The sequence below is a fragment of the Daphnia pulicaria genome, unplaced genomic scaffold (assembly GCF_021234035.1).
Source record: "Daphnia pulicaria isolate SC F1-1A unplaced genomic scaffold, SC_F0-13Bv2 h1tg000188l, whole genome shotgun sequence".
Lineage (NCBI taxonomy): Eukaryota > Metazoa > Arthropoda > Branchiopoda > Diplostraca > Daphniidae > Daphnia > Daphnia pulicaria.
In genome coordinates this window covers 12,088-34,255 of record NW_025804872.1, presented here as the reverse complement: position 1 = coordinate 34,255, position 22,168 = coordinate 12,088, and the positions used below count along the sequence as shown (strand labels likewise).

At 41.3% G+C, this 22,168-nt stretch overlaps 1 protein-coding gene, 23 non-coding genes and 2 pseudogenes across 24 annotated transcripts; all 26 read right to left on the bottom strand.

The window, feature by feature from the left end:
- Positions 1–225: 225 nt before the first annotated feature.
- LOC124319623 lies at positions 226–344 on the bottom strand. The gene has a single exon (XR_006913319.1). It is a non-coding gene; the product is annotated as a 5S ribosomal RNA (ribosomal RNA).
- A 203-nt stretch (positions 345–547) lies between these two features.
- On the bottom strand, positions 548–670 carry LOC124319657. The gene has a single exon (XR_006913356.1). It is a non-coding gene; the product is annotated as a U5 spliceosomal RNA (small nuclear RNA).
- Positions 671–1,244: 574 nt separating this feature from the next.
- On the bottom strand, positions 1,245–1,386 carry LOC124319649. Its single transcript, XR_006913347.1, has one exon. It is a non-coding gene; the product is annotated as a U4 spliceosomal RNA (small nuclear RNA).
- Positions 1,387–2,072: 686 nt separating this feature from the next.
- On the bottom strand, positions 2,073–2,236 carry LOC124319630. Its single transcript, XR_006913327.1, has one exon. It is a non-coding gene; the product is annotated as a U1 spliceosomal RNA (small nuclear RNA).
- A 510-nt stretch (positions 2,237–2,746) lies between these two features.
- Positions 2,747–2,937, bottom strand: LOC124319634. The gene has a single exon (XR_006913332.1). It is a non-coding gene; the product is annotated as a U2 spliceosomal RNA (small nuclear RNA).
- Positions 2,938–3,447: 510 nt separating this feature from the next.
- On the bottom strand, positions 3,448–3,669 carry LOC124319643. The gene has a single exon (XR_006913341.1). It is a non-coding gene; the product is annotated as a small nucleolar RNA U3 (small nucleolar RNA).
- A 754-nt stretch (positions 3,670–4,423) lies between these two features.
- On the bottom strand, positions 4,424–4,542 carry LOC124319622. The gene has a single exon (XR_006913318.1). It is a non-coding gene; the product is annotated as a 5S ribosomal RNA (ribosomal RNA).
- Positions 4,543–5,290: 748 nt separating this feature from the next.
- On the bottom strand, positions 5,291–5,409 carry LOC124319621. The gene has a single exon (XR_006913316.1). It is a non-coding gene; the product is annotated as a 5S ribosomal RNA (ribosomal RNA).
- Positions 5,410–5,612: 203 nt separating this feature from the next.
- On the bottom strand, positions 5,613–5,735 carry LOC124319656. The gene has a single exon (XR_006913355.1). It is a non-coding gene; the product is annotated as a U5 spliceosomal RNA (small nuclear RNA).
- Positions 5,736–6,309: 574 nt separating this feature from the next.
- On the bottom strand, positions 6,310–6,451 carry LOC124319648. The gene has a single exon (XR_006913346.1). It is a non-coding gene; the product is annotated as a U4 spliceosomal RNA (small nuclear RNA).
- A 686-nt stretch (positions 6,452–7,137) lies between these two features.
- LOC124319629 lies at positions 7,138–7,301 on the bottom strand. The gene has a single exon (XR_006913326.1). It is a non-coding gene; the product is annotated as a U1 spliceosomal RNA (small nuclear RNA).
- A 509-nt stretch (positions 7,302–7,810) lies between these two features.
- On the bottom strand, positions 7,811–8,001 carry LOC124319633. The gene has a single exon (XR_006913331.1). It is a non-coding gene; the product is annotated as a U2 spliceosomal RNA (small nuclear RNA).
- Positions 8,002–8,511: 510 nt separating this feature from the next.
- Positions 8,512–8,733, bottom strand: LOC124319642. The gene has a single exon (XR_006913340.1). It is a non-coding gene; the product is annotated as a small nucleolar RNA U3 (small nucleolar RNA).
- Positions 8,734–9,487: 754 nt separating this feature from the next.
- On the bottom strand, positions 9,488–9,606 carry LOC124319620. The gene has a single exon (XR_006913315.1). It is a non-coding gene; the product is annotated as a 5S ribosomal RNA (ribosomal RNA).
- Positions 9,607–10,274: 668 nt separating this feature from the next.
- Positions 10,275–10,393, bottom strand: LOC124319619. Its single transcript, XR_006913314.1, has one exon. It is a non-coding gene; the product is annotated as a 5S ribosomal RNA (ribosomal RNA).
- Positions 10,394–10,596: 203 nt separating this feature from the next.
- On the bottom strand, positions 10,597–10,719 carry LOC124319655. The gene has a single exon (XR_006913354.1). It is a non-coding gene; the product is annotated as a U5 spliceosomal RNA (small nuclear RNA).
- A 574-nt stretch (positions 10,720–11,293) lies between these two features.
- On the bottom strand, positions 11,294–11,435 carry LOC124319647. The gene has a single exon (XR_006913345.1). It is a non-coding gene; the product is annotated as a U4 spliceosomal RNA (small nuclear RNA).
- Positions 11,436–12,121: 686 nt separating this feature from the next.
- Positions 12,122–12,285, bottom strand: LOC124319627. Its single transcript, XR_006913324.1, has one exon. It is a non-coding gene; the product is annotated as a U1 spliceosomal RNA (small nuclear RNA).
- Positions 12,286–12,794: 509 nt separating this feature from the next.
- LOC124319636 lies at positions 12,795–12,970 on the bottom strand (annotated as a pseudogene).
- A 1,268-nt stretch (positions 12,971–14,238) lies between these two features.
- LOC124319615 lies at positions 14,239–16,236 on the bottom strand. The gene is made up of 2 exons (XM_046782848.1): positions 14,865–16,236; positions 14,239–14,732 (listed from the first exon to the last, which is right to left on the bottom strand). Exons 1-2 carry the CDS (start codon positions 16,084–16,086, stop codon positions 14,287–14,289), a joined length of 1,668 nt encoding a protein of 555 aa, XP_046638804.1. The 5' UTR covers positions 16,087–16,236; the 3' UTR covers positions 14,239–14,286.
- Positions 16,237–18,291: 2,055 nt separating this feature from the next.
- Positions 18,292–18,413, bottom strand: LOC124319637 (annotated as a pseudogene).
- A 510-nt stretch (positions 18,414–18,923) lies between these two features.
- LOC124319641 lies at positions 18,924–19,145 on the bottom strand. The gene has a single exon (XR_006913338.1). It is a non-coding gene; the product is annotated as a small nucleolar RNA U3 (small nucleolar RNA).
- Positions 19,146–19,899: 754 nt separating this feature from the next.
- LOC124319618 lies at positions 19,900–20,018 on the bottom strand. The gene has a single exon (XR_006913313.1). It is a non-coding gene; the product is annotated as a 5S ribosomal RNA (ribosomal RNA).
- Positions 20,019–20,766: 748 nt separating this feature from the next.
- On the bottom strand, positions 20,767–20,885 carry LOC124319659. Its single transcript, XR_006913357.1, has one exon. It is a non-coding gene; the product is annotated as a 5S ribosomal RNA (ribosomal RNA).
- Positions 20,886–21,088: 203 nt separating this feature from the next.
- LOC124319654 lies at positions 21,089–21,211 on the bottom strand. The gene has a single exon (XR_006913353.1). It is a non-coding gene; the product is annotated as a U5 spliceosomal RNA (small nuclear RNA).
- A 574-nt stretch (positions 21,212–21,785) lies between these two features.
- On the bottom strand, positions 21,786–21,927 carry LOC124319646. Its single transcript, XR_006913343.1, has one exon. It is a non-coding gene; the product is annotated as a U4 spliceosomal RNA (small nuclear RNA).
- Positions 21,928–22,168: the final 241 nt, after the last annotated feature.

Sequence of the window (22,168 nt, the reverse complement as noted above, 5' to 3'; positions counted from 1 at the left end):
GGACGTCTAGTAGCCTCTCGGCTGTGCCGTGCGCTTCGCGCACGGCGTTTCAAATATCTTTCAGCAACAAAGAGGTTGGAGGACGTCTAGTAGGCAATATCCAGTAAAAAATACGTTCCTTCCATTTTCAACTAATGCCAAAATAATACATTGTAGTCCATGTAGTATCACCCATCTTGGGAAGCACTTCAATTCAATTGGATTCACAAAAATAAAATAATTCCATGCCAACAGCATCCCGTATTCCCAAGCGGTCACCCATCCAAGTACTAACGGGACCCGACATAGCTTAACTTCCGGGAGCTGACGAGACCGGGTGAGTTCTATGTGGTATGGCCGTTGACATTAAACTAGACGCAATTACCCGACCATATTCGCCTCTAATCTATTACTTGTGCTTGAGATTTATCTTTTTGAAATACACACTAATCTTACCAAAACCACCGAAAAACTATCAGTTTGTCATTTTACAAATGTTGTCAGTATGTAGTAGTAGAATATCTTTGTTTCCGCATACAGACGTTTTTAATTTTTCATTTATTCAAAGTGCCCAATCAGAAGACCGGGCGTTAAAAAAATAAGTCATATAGACTCATCAATGCTCCTAACCACGGAAATCTTTAGTAAAAGGCGAAAGATTTATCCGGGTATTGATTAGAAACCAGAGTAAATAACAGTGGTATGCCTTGTATTTATATTCATTTCAAAATTTTGAAGTGCGCTTGTAAGGTTTTTTTTCGAAACATGCGTTTACATATCAAAATCCTTGTGCAATTCTTTATCAATGGGTACAGTTATTTTAAAGTAAATATCATGTATAAAGCTCGTTAACATGTTTTTGAACGAAACAGTTGTGCGCAGTGTTATTTTTGAAAAAAATGAACGATCTTTATGGTACAAGCCCAACACGTAGGTGGTGGGATCAGATGTTTACCCCGACATTCACCCTACAGCGGTTAACAATTTATTGAACTTCCCCTTTAAACATGGTGGAATCTTTTCACCTTGTCATTTGGAATCACCTTTTCAAATATTTTCCCCGTGTTCACAATGTTCCAACTGACTGATATTAATGGCCTTCAGCGAACGAATTAATCAGCCTTGTCTGACGTGCAATACCAACTAAATGGAAACAAAAATCACTTATACGATTTCACTTTCACCGTTTAATGTTATAAACACACTATGCAACACTCCAATTTTTCTAACTGACTGTAATTTTTTTTTTCTTGTACGCTGAAATGCTCCTGATGGAGCTATCAAAAATTGCCGACGACAAAGATTATTTCACTTCATCGTGGCGGGGTATTGGTTAAAGTTTTCAACTAGCAATAATCACACCTCGGGAGACCCTCATTGGTTATGATATTGCCACTGCGCAAAGCTAAATTATAATCAGAAAAGCAAGTCTACTTAAGCATTTGCTGAATTCGTTCTGCTTGGACGTGTTGGACCAACAATTTCGTTCAGAAATATTCATTTAGATTACCCTAGGCAAATTTTAATTTCCATCTCCCATTGGACTAATACCAACAGGGGACAGTTCATTACATACATGAAATAATTTTTGTCTTAATATCGGGTCAAATACTTGAAATTCTGTAAATGTGTATTTTTCTTCCATACATTTCAACAACTTCCTGCACACACAAAAAAAGGGAGGGGGAATTTCAGGTTTTCATTCCAAATTGTTTTTCACATTATGAACTATTGAAGTGAGCGAGCATTACTTTCCAACCAAACAAAATTTATAGTTAATCTGCGTGTTGACGTGAAAAATCAGTTTTCAGTGCCGTGACCAGGATTCGAACCTGGGTTACTACGGATTCATATCTAGTAGGTACCACAACGTAGGGTCCTAACCACTAGACGATCACGGCCAATCCATTGGCCATGATGATTTATATTAAAGTAGCTAAACATGAATTTCATTACTTTGTTGTTTCTTCCCAGAAAGAAAATCTGATGCTTCGCGTATTCCCAAGCGGTCAACCCTACCGTTTACTAACGGGACCAGATTTAGTTCAACTTCCGGCAGATGACAAGAATTTTTCTTACATTTATAGTGTGTTCAGGGAACGGCGCGAACGCAGTCCCCCACTACCAAAAATTGTACTCCCGAGTTAATCACATTTGGATTAATCGCAAGGGTCAGCCCATCCTTAGTGCAATGGAAAGGCCTCGCCCTGGAGGAACCACCTTGGTGATCATGGTTGCCTCTGAGCCAGGTAAGTATGATTGTGGATGCTTTTTCACTTTGTTTAATACTTTGTATACAGCAGAACAATATTGACAAAGAGTGTTCAAGTATTTGACTGACGTTTAGAGAATACCACCCACTTTCTTTCATCGACTTGAATTACGAACTCGAGCAAAATATAGTAAATAAAGCTCAGTATTTATTTCATGGTCTTGATCTTTGCAAATACTTTTCAAGAAACAAATTGCTTGTTTTTTTTTCATTTGGTCGTCCAATTGGCAAATAAGAAAATAAGAAAATCGACTTTTCATATGAAAATACACGCATCTTCATATTTAAAAAAAAAACATCACATCGAAAGATGAACAGTACTAATTAGTTAACACAATCAAGTACGTATTTTTTTATGCTTTTCTTGATATTACGAAAAAAATACAATTAGAAAAAATTACAAACATGTCTACATGACAGTTTTGCAATTATACATGGTCTTTTATTATACGGTGCTAAGACAATTTCTGTTTTATTCAATATGTTCTCCCTCATAGAGGGTGAGCCGATCCCGGAGGTACTGCAATACCGGGTCAACCCGTGGCGGGAGCAGTGCAAGCACTGTATTCCCACCGTATGCCAAAAATCAGTTTAATATTCTGGGGTCCATTTGAACCCGTATCAGATATTAAGCTGATAAGAACAGATACTACACTTTGATCTTAGCCAAAAGGCCGAGAAGCGATAATGTTACAAGGATTACTGCCCAAAATAACCACTGAGGTTCAACACATTTCCGGTGGTGTACGAAGAATACTCATATCACTCAAAACATTCAAGAAATGCTATAAAATATTGAGTTGTTCATTTTTCCAGACGCGACCACTTGATGCTTATAAAGTTCATTTTCATTTGTTTTATTATGCTCATACTGTATTAAGGGAGATACAATTTACGCTGAAGGCGTTGCAAATTTTACTCTCGTTATCACACTAGGTCCTTTTTTTTCAGAATATGGCTTTGCCACGCCACCTGACGACAAAAGCTCTGAACGATAATTAATCATGATTAAATAACAATAACTAAAAGAATGCAATACGATCATAAAGTCATGACACATCCTCAAATTGACCAACCTCACTTTCACAATTTATTTTGCCATACAAGCAGATGATTTAAGGACACGAATACCTGGAATTATTATTAAGATTTATCTCTTTAGATTTTCAAGAATTTAAATTTGTTTTATCATCTCAACCACTCTGAACACGCTAGTTTCCTTCCGCTATTTCACATGGATTTAACGGAAACGGTCCTCAATGACTGTGTTTGATGCTGTCGAGACAGCTACACTCACAGCCTGTTTCACGCTCAGAAACCAGCGTCTTAACTCGTCATCGTGGGTTGAAAGGAGACAAGTTTCTGGTGGGAAACAAGTCAAGATATACTACAGAAATGATCCTGTGAAGTATGATCTTAAATGCAATGTTATTTTGCAGAACTCTAAATAAGGTTTGTACGATCAATGAGCTTTGGCGTAAATTACAGTGCATAGATCGATATTTCGGAATATTAAATTGAGATTTGCAATACTTGACGCACACAGTACATACATTGTCAGGTCTTGCATTTTGTTCATTTATTGAAACACCGAGAAGCTCTTTAATAGTTATAGAACAAGTGACGAGACCAATTTTGGACACAATAAAGAATCCGCGTGCTCATCAAATCAATTTATTACAGTAATGTATTATCGATTGAGAGCCCATTTATCAGCTGGGTGTTTGGCGTGCACCTATAATCCTGCTTCGGGGAGGCTTGGTAGAGTGGATGGCTTGAGTTTAGGAGCCCTGTTTCGTGATACCGCATGTTGATCAGGTGCCCGCACTAAGCTTGACATCAGCATGGATCTGCTAGAGGAATCTAGTAGGTGCAGGTTAGCTAAGGAGGAGCGTAGTGGGTCAGGAGGGAAACCTAGCAGCCAAAAGTTCCCGTGTTCGGCAGTAGTGGGATCGTGCCAGTGAGTGGGCGTCATGCAACAGCCTCAACAAAATAGCCAAACCTCTATCTTTTTTTTTGTCGTTAAAACTACCGAGATCAAACAAACATGCGTTCTACAATATATGGTATCATTAATCAAAGTCCCAGCAATACCCTTTTCAACTAATACCTAAAGAATACATTATATTCCATGTCTCATCTAACTTGGGGAGCAAAAATAAAATTACACCATGCCAACAGCATCCCGTATTCCCAAGCGGTCACCCATCCAAGTACTAACGGGACCCGACATAGCTTAACTTCCGGGAGCTGACGAGACCGGGTGAGTTCTATGTGGTATGGCCGTTGACATCAATTCAGTCGCCATTACCCGACCATATTCGCCTCTAAATCTAGTTCTAATGCTTGCTTACTTTCTGTTCGAAATACACACCAACCTTAGCCAAACAAACGAGGACATATAAGTACATTTGTCAATGGACAACCGAATATAAAATTTGATAATATTTCCAAACGCCACTATTTTTGGCTAACTGTCATTTTTAATTTTCTCGTTCCGGGGATGTCCGATCAATGAGCCAACAATCCAAGTGTCATAAGGCTAACGATTGCTTCCCTTACTTAGCTTGCGTTGCATAAGGATCTCAGAGTCAGAGAGATTAGATAGAGCTGCCCGAAGAAACCACCAACGTACAAGCCTCTCGGCTGTGCCGTGCGCTTCGCGCTTTACTTAGCTTGCGTTGCATAAGGATCTCAGAGCCAGAGAGATTAGATAGAGCTGCCCGAAGAAACCACCAACGTACAAGCCTCTCGGCTGTGCCGTGCGCTTCGCGCACGGCGTTTCAAATATCTTTCAGCAACAAAGAGGTTGGAGGACGTCTAGTAGCCTCTCGGCTGTGCCGTGCGCTTCGCGCACGGCGTTTCAAATATCTTTCAGCAACAAAGAGGTTGGAGGACGTCTAGTAGGCAATATCCAGTAAAAAATACGTTCCTTCCATTTTCAACTAATGCCAAAATAATACATTGTAGTCCATGTAGTATCACCCATCTTGGGAAGCACTTCAATTCAATTGGATTCACAAAAATAAAATAATTCCATGCCAACAGCATCCCGTATTCCCAAGCGGTCACCCATCCAAGTACTAACGGGACCCGACATAGCTTAACTTCCGGGAGCTGACGAGACCGGGTGAGTTCTATGTGGTATGGCCGTTGACATTAAACTAGACGCAATTACCCGACCATATTCGCCTCTAATCTATTACTTGTGCTTGAGATTTATCTTTTTGAAATACACACTAATCTTACCAAAACCACCGAAAAACTATCAGTTTGTCATTTTACAAATGTTGTCAGTATGTAGTAGTAGAATATCTTTGTTTCCGCATACAGACGTTTTTAATTTTTCATTTATTCAAAGTGCCCAATCAGAAGACCGGGCGTTAAAAAAATAAGTCATATAGACTCATCAATGCTCCTAACCACGGAAATCTTTAGTAAAAGGCGAAAGATTTATCCGGGTATTGATTAGAAACCAGAGTAAATAACAGTGGTATGCCTTGTATTTATATTCATTTCAAAATTTTGAAGTGCGCTTGTAAGGTTTTTTTTCGAAACATGCGTTTACATATCAAAATCCTTGTGCAATTCTTTATCAATGGGTACAGTTATTTTAAAGTAAATATCATGTATAAAGCTCGTTAACATGTTTTTGAACGAAACAGTTGTGCGCAGTGTTATTTTTGAAAAAAATGAACGATCTTTATGGTACAAGCCCAACACGTAGGTGGTGGGATCAGATGTTTACCCCGACATTCACCCTACAGCGGTTAACAATTTATTGAACTTCCCCTTTAAACATGGTGGAATCTTTTCACCTTGTCATTTGGAATCACCTTTTCAAATATTTTCCCCGTGTTCACAATGTTCCAACTGACTGATATTAATGGCCTTCAGCGAACGAATTAATCAGCCTTGTCTGACGTGCAATACCAACTAAATGGAAACAAAAATCACTTATACGATTTCACTTTCACCGTTTAATGTTATAAACACACTATGCAACACTCCAATTTTTCTAACTGACTGTAATTTTTTTTTTCTTGTACGCTGAAATGCTCCTGATGGAGCTATCAAAAATTGCCGACGACAAAGATTATTTCACTTCATCGTGGCGGGGTATTGGTTAAAGTTTTCAACTAGCAATAATCACACCTCGGGAGACCCTCATTGGTTATGATATTGCCACTGCGCAAAGCTAAATTATAATCAGAAAAGCAAGTCTACTTAAGCATTTGCTGAATTCGTTCTGCTTGGACGTGTTGGACCAACAATTTCGTTCAGAAATATTCATTTAGATTACCCTAGGCAAATTTTAATTTCCATCTCCCATTGGACTAATACCAACAGGGGACAGTTCATTACATACATGAAATAATTTTTGTCTTAATATCGGGTCAAATACTTGAAATTCTGTAAATGTGTATTTTTCTTCCATACATTTCAACAACTTCCTGCACACACAAAAAAAGGGAGGGGGAATTTCAGGTTTTCATTCCAAATTGTTTTTCACATTATGAACTATTGAAGTGAGCGAGCATTACTTTCCAACCAAACAAAATTTATAGTTAATCTGCGTGTTGACGTGAAAAATCAGTTTTCAGTGCCGTGACCAGGATTCGAACCTGGGTTACTACGGATTCATATCTAGTAGGTACCACAACGTAGGGTCCTAACCACTAGACGATCACGGCCAATCCATTGGCCATGATGATTTATATTAAAGTAGCTAAACATGAATTTCATTACTTTGTTGTTTCTTCCCAGAAAGAAAATCTGATGCTTCGCGTATTCCCAAGCGGTCAACCCTACCGTTTACTAACGGGACCAGATTTAGTTCAACTTCCGGCAGATGACAAGAATTTTTCTTACATTTATAGTGTGTTCAGGGAACGGCGCGAACGCAGTCCCCCACTACCAAAAATTGTACTCCCGAGTTAATCACATTTGGATTAATCGCAAGGGTCAGCCCATCCTTAGTGCAATGGAAAGGCCTCGCCCTGGAGGAACCACCTTGGTGATCATGGTTGCCTCTGAGCCAGGTAAGTATGATTGTGGATGCTTTTTCACTTTGTTTAATACTTTGTATACAGCAGAACAATATTGACAAAGAGTGTTCAAGTATTTGACTGACGTTTAGAGAATACCACCCACTTTCTTTCATCGACTTGAATTACGAACTCGAGCAAAATATAGTAAATAAAGCTCAGTATTTATTTCATGGTCTTGATCTTTGCAAATACTTTTCAAGAAACAAATTGCTTGTTTTTTTTCATTTGGTCGTCCAATTGGCAAATAAGAAAATAAGAAAATCGACTTTTCATATGAAAATACACGCATCTTCATATTTTAAAAAAAAACATCACATCGAAAGATGAACAGTACTAATTAGTTAACACAATCAAGTACGTATTTTTTTATGCTTTTCTTGATATTACGAAAAAAATACAATTAGAAAAAATTACAAACATGTCTACATGACAGTTTTGCAATTATACATGGTCTTTTATTATACGGTGCTAAGACAATTTCTGTTTTATTCAATATGTTCTCCCTCATAGAGGGTGAGCCGATCCCGGAGGTACTGCAATACCGGGTCAACCCGTGGCGGGAGCAGTGCAAGCACTGTATTCCCACCGTATGCCAAAAATCAGTTTAATATTCTGGGGTCCATTTGAACCCGTATCAGATATTAAGCTGATAAGAACAGATACTACACTTTGATCTTAGCCAAAAGGCCGAGAAGCGATAATGTTACAAGGATTACTGCCCAAAATAACCACTGAGGTTCAACACATTTCCGGTGGTGTACGAAGAATACTCATATCACTCAAAACATTCAAGAAATGCTATAAAATATTGAGTTGTTCATTTTTCCAGACGCGACCACTTGATGCTTATAAAGTTCATTTTCATTTGTTTTATTATGCTCATACTGTATTAAGGGAGATACAATTTACGCTGAAGGCGTTGCAAATTTTACTCTCGTTATCACACTAGGTCCTTTTTTTTCAGAATATGGCTTTGCCACGCCACCTGACGACAAAAGCTCTGAACGATAATTAATCATGATTAAATAACAATAACTAAAAGAATGCAATACGATCATAAAGTCATGACACATCCTCAAATTGACCAACCTCACTTTCACAATTTATTTTGCCATACAAGCAGATGATTTAAGGACACGAATACCTGGAATTATTATTAAGATTTATCTCTTTAGATTTTCAAGAATTTAAATTTGTTTTATCATCTCAACCACTCTGAACACGCTAGTTTCCTTCCGCTATTTCACATGGATTTAACGGAAACGGTCCTCAATGACTGTGTTTGATGCTGTCGAGACAGCTACACTCACAGCCTGTTTCACGCTCAGAAACCAGCGTCTTAACTCGTCATCGTGGGTTGAAAGGAGACAAGTTTCTGGTGGGAAACAAGTCAAGATATACTACAGAAATGATCCTGTGAAGTATGATCTTAAATGCAATGTTATTTTGCAGAACTCTAAATAAGGTTTGTACGATCAATGAGCTTTGGCGTAAATTACAGTGCATAGATCGATATTTCGGAATATTAAATTGAGATTTGCAATACTTGACGCACACAGTACATACATTGTCAGGTCTTGCATTTTGTTCATTTATTGAAACACCGAGAAGCTCTTTAATAGTTATAGAACAAGTGACGAGACCAATTTTGGACACAATAAAGAATCCGCGTGCTCATCAAATCAATTTATTACAGTAATGTATTATCGATTGAGAGCCCATTTATCAGCTGGGTGTTTGGCGTGCACCTATAATCCTGCTTCGGGGAGGCTTGGTAGAGTGGATGGCTTGAGTTTAGGAGCCCTGTTTCGTGATACCGCATGTTGATCAGGTGCCCGCACTAAGCTTGACATCAGCATGGATCTGCTAGAGGAATCTAGTAGGTGCAGGTTAGCTAAGGAGGAGCGTAGTGGGTCAGGAGGGAAACCTAGCAGCCAAAAGTTCCCGTGTTCGGCAGTAGTGGGATCGTGCCAGTGAGTGGGCGTCATGCAACAGCCTCAACAAAATAGCCAAACCTCTATCTTTTTTTTTGTCGTTAAAACTACCGAGATCAAACAAACATGCGTTCTACAATATATGGTATCATTAATCAAAGTCCCAGCAATACCCTTTTCAACTAATACCTAAAGAATACATTATATTCCATGTCTCATCTAACTTGGGGAGCAAAAATAAAATTACACCATGCCAACAGCATCCCGTATTCCCAAGCGGTCACCCATCCAAGTACTAACGGGACCCGACATAGCTTAACTTCCGGGAGCTGACGAGACCGGGTGAGTTCTATGTGGTATGGCCGTTGACATCAATTCAGTCGCCATTACCCGACCATATTCGCCTCTAAATCTAGTTCTAATGCTTGCTTACTTTCTGTTCGAAATACACACCAACCTTAGCCAAACAAACGAGGACATATAAGTACATTTGTCAATGGACAACCGAATATAAAATTTGATAATATTTCCAAACGCCACTATTTTTGGCTAACTGTCATTTTTAATTTTCTCGTTCCGGGGATGTCCGATCAATGAGCCAACAATCCAAGTGTCATAAGGCTAACGATTGCTTCCCTTACTTAGCTTGCGTTGCATAAGGATCTCAGAGTCAGAGAGATTAGATAGAGCTGCCCGAAGAAACCACCAACGTACAAGCCTCTCGGCTGTGCCGTGCGCTTCGCGCTTTACTTAGCTTGCGTTGCATAAGGATCTCAGAGCCAGAGAGATTAGATAGAGCTGCCCGAAGAAACCACCAACGTACAAGCCTCTCGGCTGTGCCGTGCGCTTCGCGCACGGCGTTTCAAATATCTTTCAGCAACAAAGAGGTTGGAGGACGTCTAGTAGGCAATATCCAGTAAAAAATACGTTCCTTCCATTTTCAACTAATGCCAAAATAATACATTGTAGTCCATGTAGTATCACCCATCTTGGGAAGCACTTCAATTCAATTGGATTCACAAAAATAAAATAATTCCATGCCAACAGCATCCCGTATTCCCAAGCGGTCACCCATCCAAGTACTAACGGGACCCGACATAGCTTAACTTCCGGGAGCTGACGAGACCGGGTGAGTTCTATGTGGTATGGCCGTTGACATTAAACTAGACGCAATTACCCGACCATATTCGCCTCTAATCTATTACTTGTGCTTGAGATTTATCTTTTTGAAATACACACTAATCTTACCAAAACCACCGAAAAACTATCAGTTTGTCATTTTACAAATGTTGTCAGTATGTAGTAGTAGAATATCTTTGTTTCCGCATACAGACGTTTTTAATTTTTCATTTATTCAAAGTGCCCAATCAGAAGACCGGGCGTTAAAAAAATAAGTCATATAGACTCATCAATGCTCCTAACCACGGAAATCTTTAGTAAAAGGCGAAAGATTTATCCGGGTATTGATTAGAAACCAGAGTAAATAACAGTGGTATGCCTTGTATTTATATTCATTTCAAAATTTTGAAGTGCGCTTGTAAGGTTTTTTTTCGAAACATGCGTTTACATATCAAAATCCTTGTGCAATTCTTTATCAATGGGTACAGTTATTTTAAAGTAAATATCATGTATAAAGCTCGTTAACATGTTTTTGAACGAAACAGTTGTGCGCAGTGTTATTTTTGAAAAAAATGAACGATCTTTATGGTACAAGCCCAACACGTAGGTGGTGGGATCAGATGTTTACCCCGACATTCACCCTACAGCGGTTAACAATTTATTGAACTTCCCCTTTAAACATGGTGGAATCTTTTCACCTTGTCATTTGGAATCACCTTTTCAAATATTTTCCCCGTGTTCACAATGTTCCAACTGACTGATATTAATGGCCTTCAGCGAACGAATTAATCAGCCTTGTCTGACGTGCAATACCAACTAAATGGAAACAAAAATCACTTATACGATTTCACTTTCACCGTTTAATGTTATAAACACACTATGCAACACTCCAATTTTTCTAACTGACTGTAATTTTTTTTTTCTTGTACGCTGAAATGCTCCTGATGGAGCTATCAAAAATTGCCGACGACAAAGATTATTTCACTTCATCGTGGCGGGGTATTGGTTAAAGTTTTCAACTAGCAATAATCACACCTCGGGAGACCCTCATTGGTTATGATATTGCCACTGCGCAAAGCTAAATTATAATCAGAAAAGCAAGTCTACTTAAGCATTTGCTGAATTCGTTCTGCTTGGACGTGTTGGACCAACAATTTCGTTCAGAAATATTCATTTAGATTACCCTAGGCAAATTTTAATTTCCATCTCCCATTGGACTAATACCAACAGGGGACAGTTCATTACATACATGAAATAATTTTTGTCTTAATATCGGGTCAAATACTTGAAATTCTGTAAATGTGTATTTTTCTTCCATACATTTCAACAACTTCCTGCACACACAAAAAAAGGGAGGGGGAATTTCAGGTTTTCATTCCAAATTGTTTTTCACATTATGAACTATTGAAGTGAGCGAGCATTACTTTCCAACCAAACAAAATTTATAGTTAATCTGCGTGTTGACGTGAAAAATCAGTTTTCAGTGCCGTGACCAGGATTCGAACCTGGGTTACTACGGATTCATATCTAGTAGGTACCACAACGTAGGGTCCTAACCACTAGACGATCACGGCCAATCCATTGGCCATGATGATTTATATTAAAGTAGCTAAACATGAATTTCATTACTTTGTTGTTTCTTCCCAGAAAGAAAATCTGATGCTTCGCGTATTCCCAAGCGGTCAACCCTACCGTTTACTAACGGGACCAGATTTAGTTCAACTTCCGGCAGATGACAAGAATTTTTCTTACATTTATAGTGTGTTCAGGGAACGGCGCGAACGCAGTCCCCCACTACCAAAAATTGTACTCCCGAGTTAATCACATTTGGATTAATCGCAAGGGTCAGCCCATCCTTAGTGCAATGGAAAGGCCTCGCCCTGGAGGAACCACCTTGGTGATCATGGTTGCCTCTGAGCCAGGTAAGTATGATTGTGGATGCTTTTTCACTTTGTTTAATACTTTGTATACAGCAGAACAATATTGACAAAGAGTGTTCAAGTATTTGACTGACGTTTAGAGAATACCACCCACTTTCTTTCATCGACTTGAATTACGAACTCGAGCAAAATATAGTAAATAAAGCTCAGTATTTATTTCATGGTCTTGATCTTTGCAAATACTTTTCAAGAAACAAATTGCTTGTTTTTTTTCATTTGGTCGTCCAATTGGCAAATAAGAAAATAAGAAAATCGACTTTTCATATGAAAATACACGCATCTTCATATTTTAAAAAAAAACATCACATCGAAAGATGAACAGTACTAATTAGTTAACACAATCAAGTACGTATTTTTTTATGCTTTTCTTGATATTACGAAAAAAATACAATTAGAAAAAATTACAAACATGTCTACATGACAGTTTTGCAATTATACATGGTCTTTTATTATACGGTGCTAAGACAATTTCTGTTTTATTCAATATGTTCTCCCTCATAGAGGGTGAGCCGATCCCGGAGGTACTGCAATACCGGGTCAACCCGTGGCGGGAGCAGTGCAAGCACTGTATTCCCACCGTATGCCAAAAATCAGTTTAATATTCTGGGGTCCATTTGAACCCGTATCAGATATTAAGCTGATAAGAACAGATTAAATTGTTTATTGACAATGAATTTTTATCTCAGTACATAGGTGGCTACGCCAGAGGGGAAATTTTCATCAAATGACGGGGCATTTGGGAGAAGAGATGCAAAATCGGCTGACAATGCAGGAGAGTATGTCTACACAGAGAGAGAGTTGCGAGAGGAGTTTTACTCATCATTATTAAGAGTGAGAAGCTGAAAAAGTAGTAGATCGGTGTGGGAAGTCAACGTTGTGGTACAGCCGGCGGAGATGTGGACCCAGGAATCACGTACTTGTGAAGAGTGGACACTTCCGTTCCACACAGCATAGATCAAAGGGAACAAAAAACACCAGGGCATAGCAACAAAAGGTAGAGATAGATCGGTGTGGGAAGTCAACGTTGTGGTACATCCGGCGGAGATTTGGAACCAGGAATCTCGTACGTGTGAAGAGTGGACACTTCCGTTCCACACAGCAGAGATCAAAGGGAACAAAAACAACAGGGCATAGCAACAAAAAACAGTAGGGATCGATCAAGAGGGAGGGCCAATTTTACTTCATGGTGCTTTATCCAGTGTACAGGTGTCAGCAGGCCATCAAGGTAGAGCCATCCAGTTGAAACGGACGGTCAACAGACCATCAAGGAGGAGAAGTGGCAATCCGGTGTGGGAAGTAGAGATCGATCAAGAGGGGGGGCCAATTTTACTTCATGGTGCTTTATCCAGTGTACAGGTGTCAGCAGGCCATCAAGGTAGAGCCATCCAGTTGAAACGGACGGTCAACAGACCATCAAGGAGGAGAAGTGGCAATCCGGTGTGGGAAGTAGAGATAAACAGTAGGGATCGATCAAGAGGGGGGGCCAATTTTACTTCATGGCGCTTTATCCAGTGTACAGGTGTCAGCAGGCCATCAAGGTAGAGCCATCCAGTTGAAACGGACGGTCAACAGACCATCAAGGAGGAGAAGTGGCAATCCGGTGTGGGAAGTCATCTTAGTGGTACATCCGGCGGAGATTTGGACCCAGGAATCACGTACTTGTGAAGAGTGGACACTTCCGTTCCACACAGCATAGATCAAAAGGGAACAAAATCAACAGGGTGTAGCATCAAACGGTAGGGACAATCAAATTTCGGTGCAAAATAAGTCACAGTACGGTTACGGAAAAATAAGAGAAGAAGGTGATCGCTTCAAAGATCCGACACTAGAGGCTAAAAGACAAAGTGTAGGGGAATAACTGATAAGAACAGATTTTATGCATTGTATTTTCCAAAGGACTGGGAATAAACATATATACAATGATTTATTTTAATTGAGTTTGAAGGGAAAAAGTTCGCGAGACGACGTGTCAACGCTACGTTAAAAAACCCTTAGTTTGAGGAAGAGGGAGGACTTGCGCCCTCTTCTGCTTCTTCTTCTTCGGGTTCGGGATCGCTTGCTTCGGTCTGGTATGCCAGGTGTTTGGCTATGATTTGGGTTGTTCCTTGGATGGCCAGTAGTTTCATCTTCTTCTTGAGGCTCTGCCATTTTCTACCCGAGAATCCCAGGGCAAGACATATCTCATCGTTGCTTGGGAGCCAGGACCCTAGTGAACCAACCACGAGAGGGAGTACCACACCAAGGTGTTTGTACTTTTCAATTTTCCTTGCCTGTGCCTTCTCGAGTCCATCCGCGCTGCTGAGTGGAACCGTGACGTCGATGATGATGGGAGGGTTGGTGGAAGTGACCACCAGGTCTGGTCTGAGTCCGGAGTTGTCCACGGCGAGGTTGACGGAGACGGTGTGGCCAAGTTTCTCCGTTTCCTCCGCCATCAGTCCTAAGATAGAATTATGACGATTAATAGAAAGAGCGGAGTTTACCTGGCACCCACAAACAACATGGTCTGTGGTTTCCAGCTTCGTACAACCTAGTCGACAGGTTTTGACTGTCGACTTTGATCCTGGGCCACCTCGGACTGGCAGTATCCCTAGTCTCGCCTTGTGGAGAAAGTGCCATTCCTGGAAGGACAGTGGCGTTCGGCATGATAAGAGACCTGCGTTCTCCTTGGCCATGTCAAGAGCTAATCCGGTTGCCGTCTTTCCTTGTTGAGCTGACAGGAGTCTGCTGGTCCACCTTTGCCTCATCGCGGTTCGGAGTCCTCTGACTGCCTTGATGGAGATTGTGGAGATGTCATCGGCGATAACTTTGCTGTACTCTTCGCCGGATACATCAATCCTTATCCTCTTCAAACAGCCCGAGGCCTTCCTTGCGCGGGTCCAAAGGTTCATCGATGCTCCTCCATGTCGGATTGCTCCAAGTCCCTTTTCCATGGAACCTGCCAAGTACTCGTTAATAGGAAGTGGAAAGGGGACCTCGTTCCTGCCGTATCCCAATTTGATGGTTTCTTCTAGTTGTGCCATTGCCACTTCACTGACGTTCTTGTCTTTGCTATCTAGGAGTTGCAGTGCTCTTGCCAGGGTCCAAATGTCAGCCTCGTCTGTGAGGGGGAGAACTCCAAGTCCTCCCACGCGGCGATCTGAGTAGAAAAAAGCAGTGTTAGCGGACATAGGGACACAGGCTACCTTGCGAAGGAAATCTCTGCAGGCGACGTCCAGGTCGTAGAGGGATCTTTTCTCGACTCTTCCCGATGCAAGGTGGTGGGAAAGTGATGGGAGTAGTACACTTCTGTACACTTCCAGCTTTTGCCAGGGAGCCAAACCGGAGTCGCCAATCTTTATCAAATTTCCGAGAAGTGACGTGGTGGGTCGGAAGGTTAGTCGTGAGCCTAGTGGAGTCCCTAGATAGTTTTCCTGTTCGTCCTCGGCTAGGGCCCTTATTTGGGAGTCTCCGAGTTTCAGTGGGTTATCTACAGAAGATTTGCCATTAATGAGTGTGAGTGACGTGCATTTGTTAGGATTAAATCTCAAGCCGAGTGAGGTTGCCGTGTTCTCGGTGGCATTGAGAGTTCCCTGGATTTCGCTGACTGAAGATCCTGCGATGGCAATGTCGTCTGCATAGGACGAAGTGGACACTCTTGACTGGTAGACTGCGAACCCGTTGTTGTTTGATTTTACTGTCCTGATGATCGGTTCTGCCGCCAGATTGAAGACGACGCTGCTTAATGGATCTCCTTGTCGGACTCCGGCTGTTGGATGGATTTGAACTGAGTCTTGTCCGACGGCAAAGTCCATGATGTTGTTTGAGTAGATATCGGTCAGAATGCGGCGAAGTTCGTCTGGTATCGGGAGGCTTTCGAACAGGCTGTTCAGTATCGGATGAGGTATTGATCCGAATGCGTTGGTGAGATCGAGCCAAGCAATCACCAGCTTCCTTTTCGACTGTTTCGCCTGCTCAATCACAGTGTGGAGTATGTGGGTGTGCTCTTGGATACCCCTGACTCCTGGAAGGAATCCCTTTTGTTCTGGAGAAATCCATCCTAGTCTCGTGGCGGTGGCCATTATCCTGGACGATATTATACCCGAAAATATCTTGTACATGGTTGGTAGTAAGGATATTGGCCTGAAGTTCCCATAATCAGAGGGATCTCCTTTCTTGAAGATAGGGACGGTTCGAGATGTTTTCCAGCAGGCTGGGATACCCAGAGACCACACCGCCCGGTAAATGGTTGCTAGGAGCTCGCCATTACCGTCAAGAGACCGGAGGTGGCGATATTCAAGGCCATCCCTTCCTGGAGCAGTGTTAGCAGCTTTACCGAGTTTAAGCTTGATTTCGCTAAGACTGGGGGGAGCTGAGAGTAGCCTGATGTCGTCATCGGTCGTCTGCTTCCAATCGCAGTGGTCGAATTGAGCACGGGCTGACTCCACTTGCTCCTGAGAAGGAGCTGGCTGACAGTAGGTTTTTTTCAAAAATGCAGTCGCTGTTTCTTTTGTTCCAGAATATCCAGTTGATTCTTCTTCGAGAATTTTCCTGACAGCCCTGCGGGGATACAAAGAAAATAGACGTTGAATTTTGCTCTTTTGATCGTTTTGGGTTTGTTTGGATCTTCTGATTCTTTGTTGCTGACGGTTTTGGCCTCGCTTTCGGTGGGCGTCTGGTGGCTTCTTTGGAGGGGGCGGTCGTTTCTGAGAAGAGGACGAGTCTTCCGGTGTGGCAGAAAGTTTTAGCCACTCAGCACTGCACTTAGTGAGGGTGGAGTCGAGGCACTGTACCGTGTTGCAAGCCTCTATCCTAGCGCCCCAAACATTCCTAAACGCCTCTCGTGGACACACCGCGTCTCCGGGAGCTACCAATCTACCAAGCTGGCTGGGAGATGAGGCTGGAGATTCGTAAGATGAATCATTGTTGTTGGAAGATTTTGATGAAGACGGAGAATTGAAAGAGGAAATTGATGAGTCAAGGGATTCACTGTTTTCTGAGATTATGTTTGGAGTAGAAGGACTCGAGCGTTGAGTGGACAAGTCTTTGGAGGTGTTTGATGCAGAAGAAGAAGAAGAAGATGAAACTGGAGAAGCTGGAGAGGAAGAGGAGGGGACGGGTGAGGTCCCCTCTCCTTCTGTGTTGTTCGGAGTATTGCGTCTCGAAGCAACAGTTGGGGTGTGACAAGAGGTGGTTGACAGTTCAAGATTGATAATTCTGAAAAACTCTCTATTAGAAATGTTAGGAGGGAGGGGGAGGAGGGGAACAGTTGGAGAATACGGTTTTGGCGTCTCTGTTAGATGTGTTTTGTAATGCGTTTTAATGAAGTATCCATCTCCATTTGCCTCGCATTTCCTACATTGCCATCTGCGGACTGTAGTGAGACCATGTACTCTAAACAGATGATGTTCAATGGACTGGAAAGCGACTGTTCCCTCGCCCGTTGTGCGCCACTTGCATAAGGGGCATCGGCATGGGCCACCTGGATACATGAGCGTGACTTCATTACCCATAATTGTGGTTCCTTCCACAGTGATGCTCTCATCAAGTGCACCACAACCTTTCTCATGCCTTCTAGCAATGACAACATCACTGGTCTCGTGATCGCACGAGTTGCATGTGTACATGGGAGCAACTCTCGCGTCATGTTTAGCGAACATGTGCCTGACCGAATCTTGGACTCGTGATCTTGATGAGTATTTTCCGATTTTGCAGAGAGAGCACTTAATCGTATCGGGCACAGGCCAAGGTAAGTAAATAGTTCCATCACAAGCTTTGAACTCGAAGAAGTCCACAACTGCCCTCAGAGGAATCTCCATGGGATTTGACTCCCAGCCAACGAGGAGCTATGGTTAATGTGTGGGCCTAACCGGGACGCGCGTGTGTGGGAATATGAAACACGAGAAGGGAATTGCTGGCCGGATTGGATACCGGAAGACCGACGTCAGTAGAAACGCCGCGTAGTTTACAGCAAAAACACCCTCTCGCCAGTTGCCGGGCTAAGCGATTATCCAACTGTCAAGAATTGAGAGCAGAGGAAATGTTAGAAGAAGTTGGAGGCCAAAGGAAAGCCCGTATCAGATATTAAGCTGATAAGATAAGATACTACACTTTGATCTTAGCCAAAAGGCCGAGAAGCGATAATGTTACAAGGATTACTGCCCAAAATAACCACTGAGGTTCAACACATTTCCGGTGGTGTACGAAGAATACTCATATCACTCAAAACATTCAAGAAATGCTATAAAATATTGAGTTGTTCATTTTTCCAGACGCGACCACTTGATGCTTATAAAGTTCATTTTCATTTGTTTTATTATGCTCATACTGTATTAAGGGAGATACAATTTACGCTGAAGGCGTTGCAAATTTTACTCTCGTTATCACACTAGGTCCTTTTTTTTCAGAATATGGCTTTGCCACGCCACCTGACGACAAAAGCTCTGAACGATAATTAATCATGATTAAATAACAATAACTAAAAGAATGCAATACGATCATAAAGTCATGACACATCCTCAAATTGACCAACCTCACTTTCACAATTTATTTTGCCATACAAGCAGATGATTTAAGGACACGAATACCTGGAATTATTATTAAGATTTATCTCTTTAGATTTTCAAGAATTTAAATTTGTTTTATCATCTCAACCACTCTGAACACGCTAGTTTCCTTCCGCTATTTCACATGGATTTAACGGAAACGGTCCTCAATGACTGTGTTTGATGCTGTCGAGACAGCTACACTCACAGCCTGTTTCACGCTCAGAAACCAGCGTCTTAACTCGTCATCGTGGGTTGAAAGGAGACAAGTTTCTGGTGGGAAACAAGTCAAGATATACTACAGAAATGATCCTGTGAAGTATGATCTTAAATGCAATGTTATTTTGCAGAACTCTAAATAAGGTTTGTACGATCAATGAGCTTTGGCGTAAATTACAGTGCATAGATCGATATTTCGGAATATTAAATTGAGATTTGCAATACTTGACGCACACAGTACATACATTGTCAGGTCTTGCATTTTGTTCATTTATTGAAACACCGAGAAGCTCTTTAATAGTTATAGAACAAGTGACGAGACCAATTTTGGACACAATAAAGAATCCGCGTGCTCATCAAATCAATTTATTACAGTAATGTATTATCGATTGAGAGCCCATTTATCAGCTGGGTGTTTGGCGTGCACCTATAATCCTGCTTCGGGGAGGCTTGGTAGAGTGGATGGCTTGAGTTTAGGAGCCCTGTTTCGTGATACCGCATGTTGATCAGGTGCCCGCACTAAGCTTGACATCAGCATGGATCTGCTAGAGGAATCTAGTAGGTGCAGGTTAGCTAAGGAGGAGCGTAGTGGGTCAGGAGGGAAACCTAGCAGCCAAAAGTTCCCGTGTTCGGCAGTAGTGGGATCGTGCCAGTGAGTGGGCGTCATGCAACAGCCTCAACAAAATAGCCAAACCTCTATCTTTTTTTTTGTCGTTAAAACTACCGAGATCAAACAAACATGCGTTCTACAATATATGGTATCATTAATCAAAGTCCCAGCAATACCCTTTTCAACTAATACCTAAAGAATACATTATATTCCATGTCTCATCTAACTTGGGGAGCAAAAATAAAATTACACCATGCCAACAGCATCCCGTATTCCCAAGCGGTCACCCATCCAAGTACTAACGGGACCCGACATAGCTTAACTTCCGGGAGCTGACGAGACCGGGTGAGTTCTATGTGGTATGGCCGTTGACATCAATTCAGTCGCCATTACCCGACCATATTCGCCTCTAAATCTAGTTCTAATGCTTGCTTACTTTCTGTTCGAAATACACACCAACCTTAGCCAAACAAACGAGGACATATAAGTACATTTGTCAATGGACAACCGAATATAAAATTTGATAATATTTCCAAACGCCACTATTTTTGGCTAACTGTCATTTTTAATTTTCTCGTTCCGGGGATGTCCGATCAATGAGCCAACAATCCAAGTGTCATAAGGCTAACGATTGCTTCCCTTACTTAGCTTGCGTTGCATAAGGATCTCAGAGTCAGAGAGATTAGATAGAGCTGCCCGAAGAAACCACCAACGTACAAGCCTCTCGGCTGTGCCGTGCGCTTCGCGCTTTACTTAGCTTGCGTTGCATAAGGATCTCAGAGCCAGAGAGATTAGATAGAGCTGCCCGAAGAAACCACCAACGTACAAGCCTCTCGGCTGTGCCGTGCGCTTCGCGCACGGCGTTTCAAATATCTTTCAGCAACAAAGAGGTTGGAGGACGTCTAGTAGCCTCTCGGCTGTGCCGTGCGCTTCGCGCACGGCGTTTCAAATATCTTTCAGCAACAAAGAGGTTGGAGGACGTCTAGTAGGCAATATCCAGTAAAAAATACGTTCCTTCCATTTTCAACTAATGCCAAAATAATACATTGTAGTCCATGTAGTATCACCCATCTTGGGAAGCACTTCAATTCAATTGGATTCACAAAAATAAAATAATTCCATGCCAACAGCATCCCGTATTCCCAAGCGGTCACCCATCCAAGTACTAACGGGACCCGACATAGCTTAACTTCCGGGAGCTGACGAGACCGGGTGAGTTCTATGTGGTATGGCCGTTGACATTAAACTAGACGCAATTACCCGACCATATTCGCCTCTAATCTATTACTTGTGCTTGAGATTTATCTTTTTGAAATACACACTAATCTTACCAAAACCACCGAAAAACTATCAGTTTGTCATTTTACAAATGTTGTCAGTATGTAGTAGTAGAATATCTTTGTTTCCGCATACAGACGTTTTTAATTTTTCATTTATTCAAAGTGCCCAATCAGAAGACCGGGCGTTAAAAAAATAAGTCATATAGACTCATCAATGCTCCTAACCACGGAAATCTTTAGTAAAAGGCGAAAGATTTATCCGGGTATTGATTAGAAACCAGAGTAAATAACAGTGGTATGCCTTGTATTTATATTCATTTCAAAATTTTGAAGTGCGCTTGTAAGGTTTTTTTTCGAAACATGCGTTTACATATCAAAATCCTTGTGCAATTCTTTATCAATGGGTACAGTTATTTTAAAGTAAATATCATGTATAAAGCTCGTTAACATGTTTTTGAACGAAACAGTTGTGCGCAGTGTTATTTTTGAAAAAAATGAACGATCTTTATGGTACAAGCCCAACACGTAGGTGGTGGGATCAGATGTTTACCCCGACATTCACCCTACAGCGGTTAACAATTTATTGAACTTCCCCTTTAAACATGGTGGAATCTTTTCACCTTGTCATTTGGAATCACCTTTTCAAATATTTTCCCCGTGTTCACAATGTTCCAACTGACTGATATTAATGGCCTTCAGCGAACGAATTAATCAGCCTTGTCTGACGTGCAATACCAACTAAATGGAAACAAAAATCACTTATACGATTTCACTTTCACCGTTTAATGTTATAAACACACTATGCAACACTCCAATTTTTCTAACTGACTGTAATTTTTTTTTTCTTGTACGCTGAAATGCTCCTGATGGAGCTATCAAAAATTGCCGACGACAAAGATTATTTCACTTCATCGTGGCGGGGTATTGGTTAAAGTTTTCAACTAGCAATAATCACACCTCGGGAGACCCTCATTGGTTATGATATTGCCACTGCGCAAAGCTAAATTATAATCAGAAAAGCAAGTCTACTTAAGCATTTGCTGAATTCGTTCTGCTTGGACGTGTTGGACCAACAATTTCGTTCAGAAATATTCATTTAGATTACCCTAGGCAAATTTTAATTTCCATCTCCCATTGGACTAATACCAACAGGGGACAGTTCATTACATACATGAAATAATTTTTGTCTTAATATCGGGTCAAATACTTGAAATTCTGTAAATGTGTATTTTTCTTCCATACA